Raw genomic sequence first — 19,804 nt, forward strand, 5'->3', positions numbered from 1 at the left:
TCTGCAGGAGACAAGGTTTTCTCAATCTTCCGCGCTGCGCTACTTCTCTCACCATTATCCAACCTTTTTCTCTGCTTCGGCCATTGAGAAGCATAGGGGCGTGGTGATTGCTTTTAGACGCAATCTGCTGTTTACTTGCAACCTGGAAATAGCTGATCCCACCGGCAGGTATTTGCTCCTCCAGGGAACCCTTTGGGACCAGGAGGTGACCCTGGTGGGTTATTATGCGCCAAATAGATTTTCTCACTTGTTGAAGGTGATTTCACACCACCAATGTGGTATTCTCTTATTGCTGGGCGATTCGAATGTAGCTCTTAATTCATCTGTCGATCGCCGTTACCCAACGGGAGGGACCCCTAGCCACGACCTTTCTCAGGAATCTAAATTGCGTCATATGCTGCAGGCTTATGGGTTGTAGACGTCTGGCGGGAAATGCATCCTACATCGCGGGAATACACTTTTTATTCAGCCCCACACTTGAGCTTTTGTAGAATAGATCACGTTTTCATTTCCTTCCAACATTTATCTTTAATTCAAAAGATTGTCATCTCGACCTCACCCTGGTCTGATCATGACCCATTGGTCTTTTCACTGTGTCTTTCTGGTATGGCTCGGCCCTCTTTTTTGTGGAGACTCAACGAATCCCTGCTCACCACTCAGGCTTCTTGCTACCAGGTTCTTTCGCACATTCAGTCCTATTTTACGGACAATGTGGGTTCTGTATCCTCGGCCGTCACTCTGTGGGAGGCTCATAAAGCCAACCATTAGGGGTCATTTGATTCAGATCGCCTCGTCCAGGAAACGGGCCAGAGAGAGGAGGATGTTGCAATTGACCTCGAGATTGGCCGTGGTGGACGCTACTTGGAAAGCCTGCCCGACTACGGCCAACAGGAAAGCTCGATATATGGTGGCTGCTGAACTTGATCTTATCTCCACTACACGAGCTGAGAAGGCATTATGTTGGGCCGGACATAGGTTTTATACAAGCGCCAATAAAGAGAGGGCCAATGTTGGCCAAGAAACTTAATTCACTTGGTCGCACGCATAAACCTATTCAACTCCGAATGAGGGGCAGTGGCCTTATCTCGGACCCTGTGAAGATTACACATAGATTTGCGGATTTTTTGTCCTCTCTATACCAAAAACCGAACACCTTTGTCACTGAACATGCTGATAGTTTTTTCGCTGAGCTGCACCTACCCTTTTTATCCATTGCAGCATGAGATGCCCTATATGCGGATATCTCTGAATCTGACCTCTACCAAGCCATAAAATCTTTGAAGGCCTCCAAGGCTCCAGGCCAAGATGGGTTTTCTGGGCTTTACTATAAAAAATTTGCCACTGTTCTGGTTCTTCACTTGACAGCCTTTTTCAATTCTTTGAAGCAGGGTTCCCGGCTTTCTTTGGAGTCTCTTCAGGCGCATATTACTATGATTTACTATGATCTCTAAGAAAACTGAAGATGCTTTTGAACCGCAAGCTTTCAGACCGATTTCGCTGCTAAATGTGGACTTGAAGATTTTGGGAAAGATTCTGAGCACTCGAATTAATAAGTATCTACTCTCCCTTATTCATCGAGATCAGGTTGGCTTTGTTCTGGGACAACAAGCTGCTGATAACATCCGTAAAGTCATCCATCTCATTCATATTTTACATCATCACAGGATACCAGGGTTCCTTTTAAGCCTGTACATTTATAAAGCGTTCGATTCACTTTCTTGGGAATATTTGACATATACGCTGTCTAAATGGGGGCTTGGTGACACATTTCTGGCATGGATCTCAGCTTTATATTCGTCTCCCTCAGCCTCCGTTAAATATGCAGGTTTTTTTTCCTCAACCTTCCCTATTTTCAGGGGCATGAGACAGGGATGCCCATTATCACCTACTCTCGCTCTTGAACCTTTAGCTGCAGCCATTCGAAATCACCCGGATATTTCTGGTGTCCCCTATGCCGGCACTCAATACAAGGCCAACTTTTATGCGGATGATGCCCTTTTGCTTTTAACCAATCCTCTCATCACTCTTCCCAAACACCAGGTCACGTTGGACCGTTTTTCGACTATATCTGGCCTCCGCAACAATTTGTCTAAAACCGCGGCATTGAATATTGCGCTCCCTGCCGCCCTGGTTGAACGGTTGCAGACACAATTTCCCTACCATTGGGCATCCCATTCTCTGGCTTATCTTGGCGTTACACTTACTTCCTCCTATTCTACTTTATTTTTGGCTAACTATTACCCCTTATTGAGCTCTGTTACTTCCCTGCTTCATTCTTGGCAGTTTCCTTCTTTATCTTGGACTGGCCGGATATATGCTGTCAAGATGACTATCTTGCCGAAGATCCTGTACTTTTTCCGCACTCTTCCTATTCAGGTCCCTGCGTCTTTTCTTCGTGTACTGCAAAGCTGGATTCTCAGTTTTATTTGGGCTCATAAATGTCCCAGAGTGGCTAGAGCCACTCTATATATTCATAGATTACAGGGAGGTTTGGGAGTTCCACACGTTTCTAGATATTACTTGGGGGCTCAGATTTCCCAGTTGTCTATGCTTCATGCCACGACAGATATCCCATTATGGGTACTCTTGGACAGGGGCGGACTGACCATCTGGAAACTCGGGCACTGCCCGAGGGCCCAGGGTCAGTAGGGGGCCCCATAGATGCCCCTGGTACCTTTTTCATAGGCTTTTTTGAGTTCGGGCAAGGACACAGGGGCCCCATGATCCCCTATTGCCCAGGGACCCCATGAGGTGTCAGTCCGCCCCTGCTCTTGGAATTACCCAACTGTGCTCCGCTTACCTTAACTGCATTGCTTTGGCTCCTGCCTAAGTTACGCCCTCCGAATTAGAGCCCTATCATGCTTCACAGTTTACGAACCTGGGATTCTGTATAATATTCAGGTAATTTGATTTCATCATTTCTACCTCTTTTGCCGATCACGCATAATCCTTTATTTTTGCCAGGCCTAGAACATCCCCCTTCTTTCTCTTGGTGGACCTCCCGTGGCTTTGTTATTGTACATGATTTTCTGAACGCTCGTACGTTTCCTTCATGGGAGTCTCTTCGAGAATTAAGGGGGGTCCCGCCACGGGAATATTATCGGTATTTGCAATTGCGCCACTGGGTCCTATCCCTCCGTCATACTTCTACATACCCTTACCGCAAAACGCCCTTTGAACACATTTGTCAGCACTCCCCAGGGTCCCCTGGTCTCATTTCTGTAATTTATGCCTCCCTTAACAGTAGGTCCTCCTCACCACCCCTGTCTTATGTCTCTCAATGGGAGCGAGATCTGGGTGGCTCGATTGCAGCGGAGGATTGGTGTAGGGCCTGGGGGATGGTAGTGAAATGTTCATTCAATACAGTCACTCTTGAAGCAGCCTACAAAGTTCTCCTGCGGTGGTACTGGGTCCCGGCTTGGATTGCTCACTTTAATCCAACTGGCGGAGATAGATGTTTCCGGAACTGTGGTCTACGCGGGGACGTCTTACACATTTGGTGGTCGTGCCCACGATTGATAGGCTTCTGGTCTAGGGTTTTTGGTTTGCTACAAACGCTATTTCACATTACGGTCCGTAGGGATGCAAGGGTGGCCCTTCTGCATTGCCCAATTTTGGGTCTGTCTAGATCTCAGCAGAAAATGGCATCCTACCTATTTATTTCACCCAAACGTGCCATAGCTCAAGTTTGAAGAACCCCTTCGATTGTCTTCCAAGGGGTGAAGATCCGGATGAATGATATGTTGATCAATGAACAGATGTCTAGCATTCTTCATGATTCTCATCCAAGATTCCTTAAGGTTTGGGAACCTTGGATACGATATTCCTTGCCATCCCTGCCCCTACTAGTTATGGCCTCTTATAGTTGCTGCCTGTGCTAGCCCTGGATCTGTGATTCTCCTAGTCTCCCTTTCCTCTATGTTTTCTTTCTGATTCCCTTTTTTTTTCTTGTCATTTTCATTTTCTTTTTCCTTTCTTCTAACCTTTTTTCTTTCCTCTTCTCTTTACGGTATTATGTTGGAGTACTGCTGATAATATTTGGTTCGGCTTTTTGCCGTCCTTCCTTGCTGTCATTGGACATTTTGTTATTTGGCTAATACACGTCAGCAGGATGTATCTGTTTCTGAGTTATTGTTATGCTCGGCCCCTGCTTGGGCGTATATTGAGCTTGTTGTGTTCCTAAAACAAAACTTTCTTAAGAAAAATATTGAAACAGAAAAGTTTACATTTCTATTTCATACAGTCATATAATTTTCTAAGGCTACATTCTCACAGGCGATTCCTGCTGCAGTTTCTGCCAAAAGTGTGTCCAGCAGAGATCACTGCAGGTAATCGCTGACTGTGTGGACAGCCATGAATAGCAGCTAGCTGCTCACAGGTGGCAGAAAACAGCAACATTTGGAATTAGTTGCCATGCAAATATAGCTTAAGCCCAGGTTTACATATATGCAGTGTGGTATATCGCATTTGATTCACACAGGAACTGCACCGCTTTCCTGTGCAAATCACAATCGATTTGTGTCCGGTGCGATTGGAGCATTTTGTATGGCTCTAATCGTACCGCACCGGCAACTAAAAGGAGCAGAACCCTTTTTTTGATCCGCACTAGAATCGGATCGCATAGCTATTCACACCTATGCGATCCGATTCTGCACATCGCACCATGTTTTGCGAACCGCTTTCGGGGTGTTGTTAATTTAACATACACACCCGTAGCGGTTCACATGAATGGGGTGAGATTCTGATGCGGTGAGGAATTCGCACAGAAACCAGTGCAAATTCCGCACCGCATCAGTGTGAACCAGGGCTTAAACTTCCAAAAAGGACAGAAATCCCCAGAAATTTCATTTTGAGCTCATGTGATTAGATCCCTGTTTTGCCCAGCAGTGTTTATCTTTTTTTGTAACACAGAAACTGATCATGTGATTATGGCTGGCAGACCCTCTCACTTAGCAATCAGGAAGTAGAATATGACTGGAAAGCATGTTTTAAAGTTGCTAAAGTCCTTCACAAGAAGTAGCAATGATTTGGATAAAATAAGCAACATGGAGAGGATTAAGCTATTCACAACTCTGCCCTGAGCTACATCACCAATCTTTTCTCAAAATATCACCCAAGCCATCCTCTTCCCTCCTCCCAAGACCACCTGCTCCCTTGTTACCTCCCTCCATGCTTGCCTTCAGGACTTCTCCAAAGCCTATCCCATCCTCTAGAACGCCTTACCCTAATTTGGCAAGCTATCTTCTATTTCAGACATTCCCTGAAAACTCATCTTTTTTGGGAGACCTATTCAACCTCCTCCTAGAAAAAAACTATTCTTGTACTTTCTCAATTATCTCATACCTCACAGTTATTACCTTTTGTATCAAATTACTCTCTTTTATATATTAAGCTGTTATGGGCGGGGTCCTCTTTACCCTCCCGTATTGAGTAGTATTGTAACTGTACTGTCTCCCTCTGTTTTGCTAGGTGCTGTGCTTTAACACAAGCCATTCATGGTCTCTCTAGATGCTTTTATTGTGAAAATATTTATTCCAGCAGAAAGAAATGCCACTTTTAGAGGCAATTTTCTTTTTTTTATGTGTCTGAACACATTATTGTGGTGTTTAGATTCGTATTTTAGAGCAGTGTTCAGGGCATAACAAATGTCCCACATGTACATTAATACTAGCAGCTAGAATATTTTTATCAATAGAATGAATTGATGTTCATATACCTCTAAATGCAATGTCTGTAAATGCCCCAAAAGTATGTCATTTTGTGCCAAAAGGAGCATTTTGGAATTTTCTGCCAGTTTTTGGCAGAAAGATCTAGCATTGCTGGGAGTATTTGTATATGCCTGTGTGCATGCAGCCCTAAGTAGTTCAGTTTCTAACAGATTAGAAACACCTGCTGTGTTTTTACGTTAGAGGGCTTGCATGCTGCTAAGATTCTGTTCTCACTGAAAAAAAGCTAATATGTCACTGTCTGTGTTGTGAACATGAATTTCTCCACTTTGCTTATATTTACAGAGATGAACAGGTGCTTGTTTATTGCTGCTGCTGCTGCTGTTACAAAGAACCTTTGTGTCTACAGATCTCCAACACTAGTTTTGCTAAAGCCTTTTGTTTAACTAACTAAACATTTCTTCTATAAGTAGCTACTGTAAGTGTGCTTTGTAGACACAATTCAGTAGGTAGTGGTTAGCCAAGCTGTTACCTCCCTCCCTCTAGCAACTAAATAAGACATCCTTCAGCAGACAGGGTGGCTACTCTACTCTTCTGGTTTCTGGATGGCCATTGAAAGGTGTCAGTCAAAAGTTGACAAAGACAAACAACCACTCTGTGCTTTTAAGAAATGTCATGCTCAGAAGATGGAGGAATGAGATTGTTGTTTAACTGTCAACTGTCTATGATGTGCATTTTTATATCATAGCTGATATTGCTTTCAGACAAAATTAAGGAGAACAGAAGGAAGGGTCATCCTACAAGTTGGAATTACAGGCATAGGTAGGCCTGCAATGTAAAATGGTAAATCTCACTCTGCAATATCCTCTTTAAGATATTACAAGGATATCTAAAAGCCATTAACAAACAACAAGTAACGTAGCTTAGACTTTAATTGAGTTTGCAAAGGGATTAATCCATATAATAATATTTATATGGATTTATTCCTTTGCAAACTTTACTAAAACTTAAGCTATGTTTTTATGTAGGGGAGCATCCATATTGTATATTATTAATTTGGGGTTTATTTTCTTATCTACATAGATAACAAGTAACTTACCCTCCTGCTGCTGCAGCATGTAGGCATGTTCTTCCAAAAATATCAGGTGTATTTATTTCAAAATCTAAGAACACATGTATAAAATTTAATGCATTAACAGAAAATGTGTTTGTAAAACATAAATAACACAAACATACAGCATTGAAATACTTGCATTGGTCTTCTCATGTCTATGACTATAATGGAGGACATAAACTAAGCACACAGTAGTACTGCTATCATTAGACCCAGGTCAATATAACTATCTCATATATAGTTACACCATTTAGCAGTGGAAAGACAATTGCAATGGTTGCAGCACCCCCTTCTCCTTGCTTTTTAAAGAGACCTTATCACCAGACCCTTAATATCCAAAACAATCTCCCCATAGGATTATATGTGCATTTAATTTTAAGAATCTTATTTACTTATAAATGTCTCATCTCTGTAGACATCCAAAAGTCCTGAGATTACAGCTGGGTGCCACCATCTTGGATGTGATGACAACAGCTACAGCAGATTCAGAGCTGTCACTCTGAATGAATTAGGCATTTAAAATCATTGTTTTCTATGTTTTTTTTTTTTTCATTTTGGTGATAGGGTCTCTTCAAACTCTGCCCTGACCCCAACACTTGCCCCATCCTAATCTGAGGAAACTGTGCACATTACCAAACTTACCTGCACCAAATCCTCATGCAAAACACTGTGTACTATCTCTAGGTAAAGTGGCCTTATACTCAAGTGAATAAATAAAGTGATGTAGAAGGGCTGCAATATGTCCTTCCCTGGAAAAAATTATGCTCCATGTTTCCTCCAGGGCTGGTCCGTTCCTTCATTAATCCAGAGGATTCTGGAAATCTTTTTATGCATACCAGTGTAAGTAGATGTACTTTTAAATATGCAAAATATATATGTTTGTGCTTAATATATAAGGGAATCTAAATGTTTCAACTACTCCTTTGTTTTCTTCCACCTCACTTCACAAAAACTGAGGAAACCCACTGACGATTATGTAGTGTATATATATATATAAAATTACATGTACAGTATAGTAATTAAAAATATGTATTTTACCTGATGACAAGAGCTGTCTACAACACTCTAAATGCCCATATAAAACCGCTAAATGCAGAGGAAACATATTGTGGACACCACATCTGAAAAAATATAATTTGTTGTTTTTATTTTCATTTCTTTACTATGAGAAGCATAACACTGTATTTAATCATATGTAATGTATAAAAGACGATATAGATATAGATATATATATATATATATACTTACATTGCTGTATTGGCTCCACTACACAAAAAGAGGCTAAGTAAACACTCTCGACCATATCTTGCAGCAACATGTAATGAAGTATTTCCAACTTTGTCTTGTAAATCAATACTGGCCCCTTGTTGCACACAAAAGTAAGAAATCAAAAATATCAACATTTTAAAATTTAGTTCTGTGTTATAAAAACAACAAACATTAGACATAAATCTGACACTAAACCCTACATTTGTAAGCATTTTCAACCCTTGATTTAAGCACATAATGAGTATGCAGCTTCTTTATCTTTGAACCCTTGCCTATGTTCCAGTTTAAAGTGGAACTACACTGCATCTGTGCACCACAAACAAAAACCGCTATTTAATTCATTTTTGATATTCAAAGCAAACTCACCTATCCAATCATGTTTCCGTAATTAATTTTACTGAGAAATCACTTTGAATTCCCCCCCAGCATTTCTGGTCATTGTCACCTCAAGCATCTCCTCCCCTCCTGAAGACTTCTGAAATGTAAATATGATATACCTTCCCAGGGCTGATGCTGACACTAGGCAAACTAGGTTTTCCTACTGTCCACTATGGCTGAATCTGGGTGGGCTACGTTCCCCCCCAGATTTTAGTTGTACCCCCCAGGCCCGGTCTTTCCATGGATGCTGTATCTGGGCACAGAGTACCTTCCCCCACCCCTGCACTCATGCCTGGAACAAGGGGAGAGCAGTCTGGAGTAGTGAAGCCTACAAAGGAGAAATTACAGGAGAGAGCAAGGAGTGCTCTCCTCTTCTGTCAGTGGAACGATCCTCCATAAAGCAGGTGACACAAGATTACTATTTCATCAGCATTTTCAGTGTTTGATTCATTCCCTGGGTCCCTGCTGTCGAGAGATTAGCCTGAGGATTTTTGCTAGGATGGAAAATTTGAGGGGAAAGAGGATATGTGTTAGGAGGGATAAAGTAGAACTGCAGATGAAGTTTTTTGGGGGGGGGGTTTCGGGGGGGAGGGGGGTGGAAGTAGCTGGTCTTCCCTAGGGTGCAAATTAGTCTAGGCAGCAGCCGAGTACCTTCCTATCTATGTACTAATGCTAGCAGCGTAAGAATTAAAACATTTTGATTGAGAGAAAAAAGTTCTGCTTTAAGCTGGTGCCATGACAGCTGCCCCAGGTTTTCTATTGTAGAGTGGCTCCTGCAGCATCCTATGGAGTCACCCTTGTATGCAGGAACTAAAGCTGTGTATCTCTACACTGTGTGAATCAATAAACACACACACAGGCCTATAGCCTAGGATGGTAAGGCACTTCCCTACTTTCTGTTCTCCTCCCCCCTCCCTTTCCCAAACTAACAAGCTGGCTGGAGACTGCACTGTCCACTGGTAATTATTCCCTGTAAAAACTGGAAGTTCAGGGGAGCAGCACTGTGACAGCAGAGGCCGCCAGCATTGAGAGCTGTAAACTGCAATTTCTGGGGTAAAAATAGTTTCTTGGGAAATGTATTAAGCCAGAAATCATTAAGGGTTTAATACTACTTTAGGTTACAAGTATATTGTACTATAGCGGGAGTGAGACATGTGCGACATCCAGACTGATATGCCTGTCAGTAAATTAGTGATGCATGAAGAGACTGACGGAACAAGTTGAGGGTTAGAAAGATAGCTTTGGGTGTCATCAGCATTGAAACCCATGGGAAACTATTAGATGACCCAAGGAGGAAGTGTAGATTCAGAAAAAGAGAATGTCAGGACCTGGATCACCTGCTGGTGGCACTGTGGTTCCCTGGGCAGAAGGTTGTAATTCCAGTATCCACCAGCGGGTGTCTCCCAGCAGCCAGCAAATCCTAGTAATTATTTTCTACCTTGTTCTGGCTGCTAGGAGGGTATTTAGTTCCTCCCCTTTTAGTGCATACAGCACCAGTGTTTTGCTGCTGCCAGATCCTATTTATCCTGATTTTTCTCCTGCCCTGTGCCCAGTACCCTGCTGCCTTTTTCATGTTCTTCCTTGTTCCTTTTTCCAGTTTTTGTTCCCCTTCCCATCTGCTCCCTACATGTCAAGTTTTCCCCTGCTTTTTTGTGTTCCCTATTTCGTATAAATTGTATATAGTTAGTTGTTAGGCTGTTTGTTAGTCAAATATTCTGTCACTGGGTTTTTGGCTCATTTATATTTTTATGTTTGCTGGTGTTTGGATTTAGTTTCACTGCAAATATATCTCGCCTAAAGCGTATACAGTCTGGTCCCAGTTTCCTGAGTGTAGCCAAGCAGATCTTGCCATCCCTGTGTCAGGGAGCGAGGAGCCAGACACACAAGGAGGTGCAATTAAAGGTAGGTTTATTAATATAAAAATAAGACAAGAGTCTATGCAAGTCCAACATTGGAAATCGTAGCCAAAGCCGGGATCAAGAGCCATGAAGAATCGTCACCAGAGCCGGGATCAGGAGCCAGGAAGAATCGTCGCCAGAGCCGGGATCAGGAGCCAGAAAGAATGGTCGCCATAGCCGGGGTCAGAAGCCAGGAGGGGTCTTAGCCAAAGCCGAGTCGGTATCCAGGAAAGCAATGAGTAGCTAAACAGGAGCTTGCTGTTGTGCAACAGACAGGACACGAATGCAATGGACAGCCACAAACAGCAGACTTATATGTGATAAGCTGCCACCTCCTGGGGGAGGAGCCGCAGAGGGCTGAAAGCATAAAGGATCCCACAATGCTTTGCAGACACCTAAGATGGATGCCAGCACATGGAGCAGCACAAGATCTGAGGAAAGGTAGGACCTTGACACCCTGCTGGTGATTCCTGACAGACAGGTCCAAGAACAGAACCTTGGGGGACCCCAACAGAAAAAGAAAGAGGAGAGGAGGAGGTAGCATTTTAAATGACATTGAAGGTGAGGAAAGTTTTGATGAGAATCAATGAAGAGTACAGTCACAAAGACCCAAGGAGTGGAATTTTGTGAGGTTTTGAGGAGGAGGGAATAGTCAAATGATTCAAACGCAGCAGAAAGGTCCAAGAGTTAAAGTACAGAATAGTGACTATTGGTTTTAGACTTTAGTAAATTGTTTGTAAGTTTTAGGAGTCCAGTCTCTGTGGAGTGTTGCGGTTTAAATCCAGACTGAAGGACATCACGAAGGTCAGTTTCAGGGAGGTCATAGCTTAGATGGTTGTACACCAGCCATTCAGGGAGTTTGGAAGTAAAGGGTGAGCAAAGAGATGGGTCATAGGTTGTTAAGATTGGTACAACAAGGGCTTTTAAAGTAGGGGGTGACCCGTGCATGTGTTACAGAGTTGGAGAAGATATAAGAAGAAAGGGAGGGATTGAAGATGTGGGTTAGAAAGTGGGTGACCGTAGTATTTGCAGGGAAACAGGGTCCAGAGGGCAGGTGGTTAGGTGTGCTTTAGAAAAAAGATTAGCAACCTCAATAGTAGTAGGGTTAAATAAGGAAGTATTGAGTGTACCAGTGGATATAGAATGTTAAGTGGGGGAGATATCTGTACAGTCGAGATCTCATCACGAATTGTATCGATCCTATATTTTTAGTGGTTAGCAATCTCCTGGGCAGTGTGTGAGTTAGTGGGTGGAGGCAGTGGAGGACGAAGTAGAGATATGATGATAGAATAGAGTATAGTGTTAATAAGAATGATAAAATAGGACTGCTTGACAATGTGGAGTCAGGAATTGTATTTTGAGAGGGCAGATTTATATTGGTTGAAATCCTTCTGTCTTACACCACAGACACTCAAGAGTACAGCTATGGTTTTGAGACTTCTGGTGTTGTCTGTTTGCCAAGGTTGCAGCAGTCAGAACCTGATTCTGTATGTAGTGAGGGGGGTGAGTGTGTCCAGGGAGGAAGACAGTGAACTGTTTTAGACAGAAGTGTCTAGGCTGGGGCAGAACAGAGGGGAGATTTTGTCATAGAGGTGGTCAGTAGCAGAATAGAGAAGAGAAGGGTTAAAGTGGCTTTTACGGGTATCTGTTAGACAATTGGAGGGAGTGGTGGTGGAAGACAGTGAAAGAGTGAAACTAATAATCTAGTAACCTCAGAGAGAGGAAATTGATTATTGGAGAAGTTGCATGGAGTGCATAAGTAGGAGAATACAAGGTCAAGAGTGTTGCAATCAGCATGATTAAAAGCATATGTCCATTGCCTCAGGTCAAAAGAGGAGAATAGACTGAAACGTTTAAAAGCGAAGCACAGAGGGGCGCCAAACTAAGTCCAGCATTACAAATGGTCACAAATTATTAGACACATACAATTGGCAACTCACTGAATAATAGAAGTCATGGGCATATCACAAAAAGAACATTGGGGAACTGGAGAAAGTACAGAGAAGGGCAACCAAACTGATAAGAGGCATGGAGGAGCTCAGCTATAAGGAAAGATTAGGAGGACTGAATTTATTCTCTCTTAAGAAGAGGAGATTAAGGGGGGATATGATCAACATGTATAAATACATCAGTGGTTCATATAGTGAACTCGGTGTAGAGTTATTCACCCTGAGGTCATCACAGAGGACAAGGGGGCACTCTTTACGTCTGGAGGAAAAGAAATTAAATCTACAAACAAGAAAAGGTTTCTTCACAATAAAAGCTGTGAAAATGTGGAGTAGACTCCCTCAAGAGTTGGTTCTGGCGAGCTCAGTGGATTGCTTTAAAAAAGGCCTGGATTCTTTCTTGGATAAACAGAAGATAACTGGTTACTATTTATAGGAAAAGGGAATATCCCATTGCCTCTCGGATTCAGCAAGGAATTTTTCCCCTGCAGGAGCAAATTGGATCATGCTTTGCTGGGTTTTTTTTTTTTGCCTTCCTCTGGATCAACTGTGGGTGTAGGATTATAATTTTTTTTTCTTTGTTGTTTATGGTTGAACTGGATAGACTTTTGTCTTTTTTCAGCCAGACTAGTTATGTAACTATGTATCTGTAAATCCTTAGGAAAGTGTCCTGTCTGATCACAGTTCTTCAGACTGTCACAGTGTGGCCGCTTCCTAAGACTCCAGAAAGACCGCTCGGTCACACTATGACAGTTTGGAGGACCACAATCAGATGGGACACTTTCCTAAGGATTTACAGAGTTGCCGTGACTTTTATTATTCAGTGAGTTGCCAATTGTACATGTCTAATAAATTGTGACCATTTTTAATGCAGTGCAGCATTATAGTTTGGGACCCCTCTGTGCTCCTCATATCTACAGTTTCAGCTCCCTCTTCTAGGTTGCTGCCACAGATGCTTCAATTATTCATTTTACCACTTGGACTTTTACATAGACTACGCACAATTAGTCATAATTTCTCCAGCGCCAATTTCATTCTCCCTTTGAGATGTTTACCAGGGATGTTGAAGTCACCGAGAATGATTGCAGGAGTTTCAGAAGACAGAAAGAAGGGTAGCCAGGTATAGAAGTCATCAAGGAAGGCTGATACCAGTCCAGGAGGCGGGTAGATTACAGCAATTCTCCAAGAAACTGGAGATAATAGACAAATACAGTGTGCTTCAAATGAAAAACCTGAAAGATGTTTTGTAGGGATAGAAGAATTCCAACTCCACCTCTCTTCCATTCTTTAGGTCTGGGAGAGTGAGTCCAGAGAAGACCACCATAGAAAAGGGAACCAGGAAAAGAAGAGTTGGATTCTTGAAGCCAAGTTTCAGTAACAGCAAGTAGATTAACCACTTGCCTACCGGGCACTTATACCCCCTTCGTGCCCAGGCCAATTTTCAGCATTCAGGGCTGTCACAATTTGAATGACAATTGTGCAGTCATGCAACACTGTACCCATTTAAACTTTTTTTAATTTTTTCACACAAATAGAGCTTTCTTTTGGTGGTATTTAATTGCCGCTGTGTGTTTTATTTTTTGCGCTATAAACAAAAAAAGAGCAAAAAATTTGAAAAAAAAGGTTTTCTTTGTTTCTATTATAAAATTTTGCAAAAAAGTAATTTTTCTCCTTCACTGATGTGCATTGATGAGGGTGCACTGATAGGCAGCACTGATGAGATGGCACAGATAGGCAGCACTGATGATGCTGCACTGATATGCAACAATGATGGGCACTGACTGGCGGCACTGCTGGGCACTGACTGGCGGCACTGCTGGGTGGTACTGCTAGGCACTGATGGGCACAGGTAGGTGGCACTACTGGGCATTGATGGGCACAGGTAGGTGGCACTGCTGGGGACTGATTATCAGTGCCCTGATGATCGGTGCCGATCCGTCCTCTGACAATTGCCAGTTATCGGCAGTATTTTTCTCACGTTGTGACAGCTTGAGAAAGTTGCAGCCAACTGCATTTACTGGTGATCTGCTGTGTCATTGGCCTTTTACCACATCACGTGATCAGCTGTGTCCATAGGACACAGCGATCACGGAGATCGCTGAGGGCGTGTTCTACACCGCATTTCAAATTATTATGCAAATTCTATTTAAGTGTCACAAAGAGTAAATATATTGTTTTTCAGTTTAACTCATGGATGGCATTGTGTGTCAGGGCTCTTTTAATCACTGAAAACATTCTCGGACACCTGTGATAATTAGATTGGCCGGTGAGCCCAATTTAAGGAAAAACTACTAAAGGAGGGTGTTCCACATTATTAAGCAGAGCACCATTTTCAAGCAATATGGGGAAGAAAAAGGATCTCTCTGCTGCCGAAAAGAGTGAAATAGTTCAATGCCTTGGACGAGGTATGAAAACATTAGATATTTCACGAAAACTTAAGCGTGATCATCGCACTATTAAAAAATTTGCGGCTGATTCAGAGCACAGACGGGTTCGTGCAGATAAAGGCACATTGAGGAAGATTTCTGCCAGATCCATGCATTGGATCAAGAAAGCAGCTGCTAAAATACCATTACATAGCAGCAAACAGATATTTGAAGCTGCTGGTGCCTCTGGAGTCCCACGGACATCAAGGTGTAGAGTCCTCCAGAGTCTTGCAACTGTGCATAAACCTTCTCTTTGGGCACCACTAACCAATGCTCACAAGCAGAAACGGCTGCATTGGGCAGAAAAATACATGAAGACTAATTTTCAAACATTCCTGTTCACTGATGAGTGCCGTGCAACCCTGGATGGTCCAGATGGATGGAGTAGTGGATGGTTGGTGGACGGCCACCCTGTTCCAACAAGGCTGCGACGTCAGCAAGGCAGTGGTGGAGTCATGTTTTGGGCCGGAATCATGGGAACAGAGCTGGTCGGCCCCTTTAGGGTCCCCAAAGGTGTAAAGATGACCTCTGCAAAGTATGTGGAGTATATGACTGATCACTTTCTTCCCTGGTACAGAAGGAAGAACTATGCTTTCCGTAATAGAATAATCTTCGTGCATGACAATGCACCATCTCATGCTGCAAAGAATACCTCTGCATCAATGGCTGCTATGGGGATAAAAGGAGAGAGTCATGGTGTGGCCTCCATCCTCCCCTGACCTCAATCCTATTGAGAACCTTTGGAGCATCCTCAAGCAAAAGATCTATGAGGGTGGGAGGCAGTTTACATCCAAACAGCAGCTCTGGGAGGCTATTCTGACAACTTGCAAACAAATTCAAGCAGAAACTGTCCAAAAACTCACAAGTTCAATGGATGCAAGACTTGTGAAGCTGCTATCAAATAAGGGCTCCTATGTTACAATGTAACGTGACCTGTTAAAATGTTTAAAAAGTTAAAATGTTGTTAAAAGTTTGACTGAAATAGCTTTTGATTTCAGTAAATATGCAGCAAACAAATGACAATTTTCAGTTCTTTACAACCTATAAAGTGTTTTGAAACGTACTGTGCGTAATAATTTGGAACAGCGCATTGTAAGTTTTTTATGTTTAACAAAAATCCTGTTATCATTAGGAGGTTTGTTCAATAAAATTTGAATTTTACTCTTAATAGTTGATAACATGAGAATTATGCTGACTGTTATTTACATCAATTATTTAGGTAAATGAGAAAAATATCATTTGCATAATAATTTGGAACACTGTGTAGGAGGACGTCATATGACGCCCTCCCAGAACTAGACAACTGCGCTGTAGCCATCATTCGGCTATAGCGTGGTTGGCAAGCGGTTAGTGATAAAAAGGTAATGGACAGAGTTGCGTTTGTCACAGACAAGGGCGCATGCATGCAAAGGGCACATGAAAATGGGAGATTGGTTTTGGGAAAAAGAGGAATAGAAACACAATTGTGTGGATTGTGGCTGCTGCTGGATGGCATGGGGGATGGGTGTATTAGCCAAGGTTAAATGATGGAGGTCCAGGTTTGGGGGATATATCTTCAGAAGTTAGGAGAAGCAGTAGGTTGAGGGAGGCAGTATGGGAGTGTAATTTATATGAAGGGCATGCACCAACATCATGGATGTTTTATTAGTATGTGAGTTCAGAATTAGCAGGAGCTGTTGAGTGCATTAATAAGGAGACATAGAAAGCGCATGTTACAAAATAGAAGGATTCGAAACATGAAAAAGAGGTAAGAGATGAAATAGCTGAATGGAGAAACAATGTCATTTGTAGTCTGTTAGTGTTCTGCAAAATTGTTGAAGTGCACAGTGGAAGTGCACCAAATGATCAAAGAAAATCACTTTATTGAAAAAAAAAAAGCCTATGCCACCCCAGCCTGTGCCCCCCATAAAGCTTTGTAATTAGCCAATTAGGCGTTAATAAAAGACACATAGCTAGAAGAACAAACTTTTCACACCAAAATCAGACTACAAGAAGTGCAAGAGGGCAGAGTTGTAATGATTATGATCAGCCCTTAATTTAGGTAGGTCAATAAAGAACAAAATAAACATCACAATAATATGGACAGTGCTACAGTTGTTGAAAGCAGCAGCATTGAATTGAAAACATTCTGTTAGTTACCATTCAATATCAGTTTTTGTGATCTTGAATATCTCCCATGCTCAGCAGCCAAATTTAATGGACTTCTTCCATCAATACTCTAAAATTAAATTGTATATAAAGCTAAGAATATGTATGATTATAGATCAAAACAAAAATTTTTTAAATATAATTAAAAGTGCTAAGACAGAACAATAAACGTATGATATAATGAAGAATTCAAATACAAGATGGTCATAATTAAAGAAATACTGTTAGGACAATTTAGATCTAATATACGCATTACAGAAAAACATAGTAGAAAATGAAAAATTCTAAGTAAATTGGCAATTTATTTGTGTCTCCAACTAAGGGTCTATGATCAAAGTGTGAGTTGGTCAAAGAATTTGTGAATACTACAGTTACTACAATCGATAGGGGCCACAATCAGACCAACTACTGCTAAACTTTCTGCTTTCTCAGATATTCAGTTTTCCATTTAATTTCCATGTGCTCTGATTAGGCTATCCAGTCATTTTCTCTATGACTTCCATGATTCTTAAAGGTCTAGTGTAGTCCAATTAATCCTTACAATTATCACTGATATTATGGACAATATACACTATATTGCCAAAAGTATTGGAACACCTGCCTTTACACGCACATGAACTTTAATGGCATCCCAATATTAGTACGTAGGGTTCAATATTGAGTTGGCCCACCTTTTGGAAGAATGGTCAAATATTCCCACAGACACAATCCTAAACCTTGTGGACAGACTTCCCAAAAGAGTTGAAGTTGTTATAGCTGCAAAGGCTGGGCCAACTCAATATTGAACCCTATGGACCAAGATAGGGATGTCATGAAAGTTCATCTGTGTGTAAAGGCAGGTGTCCCTAAACTTTTGGCAGTAAAGTGTATATCACCAATAAATGGCTCTATAGTATTGGGCTAAATTTGCACCAGTGGTCCGCAATGTGCATCTGGCCACAGGGCCATAAACCAATAATTTGCATAGCTCTGCCCACTGTCCTGAAATGAGGAATAATCCTCTTATTTTTAAGATATATGATCGAATAAGACATGTGAATACCTTTTTCCCATGTTTTAATATTTAGGCCATATGCAGCCAGGCAACTAACATTTTTGAAATGCAATCAGTAAAAGCAGCTTACATACTTCTATAAATATGGGTTTTCTTTTAAATCTGATTGAAATACATCAAAAAACACCAAGAGGACCTGAAAATACTGGCCACTGAAAAGAGACATCCTGCCTGCATCCTGAACAGGTCATAGGAAACCAAAGACAACACTTTAGTTACAGTGTAGCTCAATAACTAATAACTCAAATGCCATCATGCTTCACTGAAAAGTTACAAAGAATATAACAGAATATGTACAATGGAAATCAAGGCCACAAAAATTCAAAGCAAATGACAGGTTGCACAGGTTACAGGTTGAACTCCCAAATCAAATATATTCACAGTAAAAAGTTCAGGTCTGAGCACATAGGCCCTTGACAAGATAATTTGGAGTTGGTAACTGGGGACAAAGAAAAGGCAAACTTATAAAAGTCTGTAATAAGGATAGTATTGACATAGCCCAAATGATCCATCATCAGCTCAAAACTGATATGGTCCAGAAGTATTTAAACAAAATAAAGGTGAATAAAGCACCTGGAATATGTGTCTTCAAAGAGTTGAGTTCTGTTATTTCAAAGCCATTGTTTCTACTTTTTAGAGACTCTTTAATAACTGGCATAGTACCACTGGAACACAACCTGACTAATACAACCATTTTGGTGTCAATATGGCTACCAGTGTCCCTCTGATGGCAAAGAAATTTAGAATGACAGTGTCTGTACCTGTCTACCACTGCAGACAGAACATCTTTGTAAGGTTCTCTTTCATATGCAGCAGCCAAAGCATTCTTTTAATAACTATGTTAGCCATTTGTAGGGACTTGCTTAGAACAGCAAATCATCAAAATATTCATGGAATTTTAACTTGGCTTAAAGGCGTACACACTGTATTTAACTTGAGAATATGACTCTTTTTTGCAAATGAAAAAACACAGTTGTCTATGCTACATTTATATTTTTTAAACAGTTTGACTCCTTTGACCAGCTACTACAGCTACTACTATAAATAAATAAATATATATATATATAATGTATATATATATGCACACACACACACTCAACGGTTACTTTTTTAGGTACACCTTGCTAGTGCCAAGAAAATATTGCGATTAGCAATTTGCGTAATCGGGCAATTGAACAGGTGCACCTAATAAAGTGGCGTGTGTGTGCGTATATATATATATATATATATATATATATATATATATATATATATATATAATTTTCAAACACACACACATACAATGTAAACACGGATTCAAAAATATGGTACAAACCTGGTTATTAACATCTGCCCTGTTACTAATCAGTAGACCGAGACACCTTGTACCAAGATTGGAGGCTACAGCAAAATGTAGTGGAGTGAATCCTTTGTTATTTGGCTTGTTTACATTAGCTCCATAGCTGATAAGTTCTTCCACAACCATATCTTCACCATTATAACATGCAATATGCAAAGCAGTATTGCCATTAACATTTACTTCATCAATCTGTAAGAAAATATAAACATATAATAAACTATGAATGTTTAAAATTTGTTGAATGTTAAATTTTGCTTGGATATACATTCGTATAAAAATACTGAAACATTAAAGGGTCAGTTCACCTTTACCTGTGCAGGTAAGGAACCTGTACAATGTAGATGAGAACAAGCTGTGTGGCTTTAACTAAAGTTGGACAATACCCTTTCTATAGGTTTAGGCCATTTACGTACCTCCCAAAGCCTGGCAGAAAAACTCCCAGAGATTGCATCATCTCATCCTGCCTTGCTGCTTGGCTGTTGCTAAGACATTACTGCTTCCCCCCGCCATCACAGGAGCGTACCCTCAAACCCCTTCACATGTGTGGTCTAGAATCTCCTTCATCA

At 41.3% G+C, this 19,804-nt stretch overlaps 1 protein-coding gene across 1 annotated transcript in view; it reads right to left on the bottom strand.

The window, feature by feature from the left end:
- ANKRD44 (ankyrin repeat domain 44) overlaps positions 1-19,804 on the bottom strand; it is a 350,654-nt gene that overhangs the window by 204,737 nt on the left and 126,113 nt on the right. The window contains exons 8-12 of the mRNA XM_089692691.1: positions 19,215-19,427; positions 16,837-16,915; positions 8,029-8,143; positions 7,819-7,901; positions 6,766-6,829 (exon numbers count right to left, since the gene is read on the bottom strand). Coding sequence (XP_089548817.1) covers positions 6,766-6,829; positions 7,819-7,901; positions 8,029-8,143; positions 16,837-16,915; positions 19,215-19,427 — 554 coding nt within the window. The remainder of the gene's footprint in view (positions 1-6,765; positions 6,830-7,818; positions 7,902-8,028; positions 8,144-16,836; positions 16,916-19,214; positions 19,428-19,804) is intronic.

This window comes from Staurois parvus, unplaced genomic scaffold (genome assembly GCF_062004578.1).
Source record: "Staurois parvus isolate SC_StPar_1 unplaced genomic scaffold, SC_StPar_1.0 ptg000601l, whole genome shotgun sequence".
NCBI lineage: Eukaryota > Metazoa > Chordata > Amphibia > Anura > Ranidae > Staurois > Staurois parvus.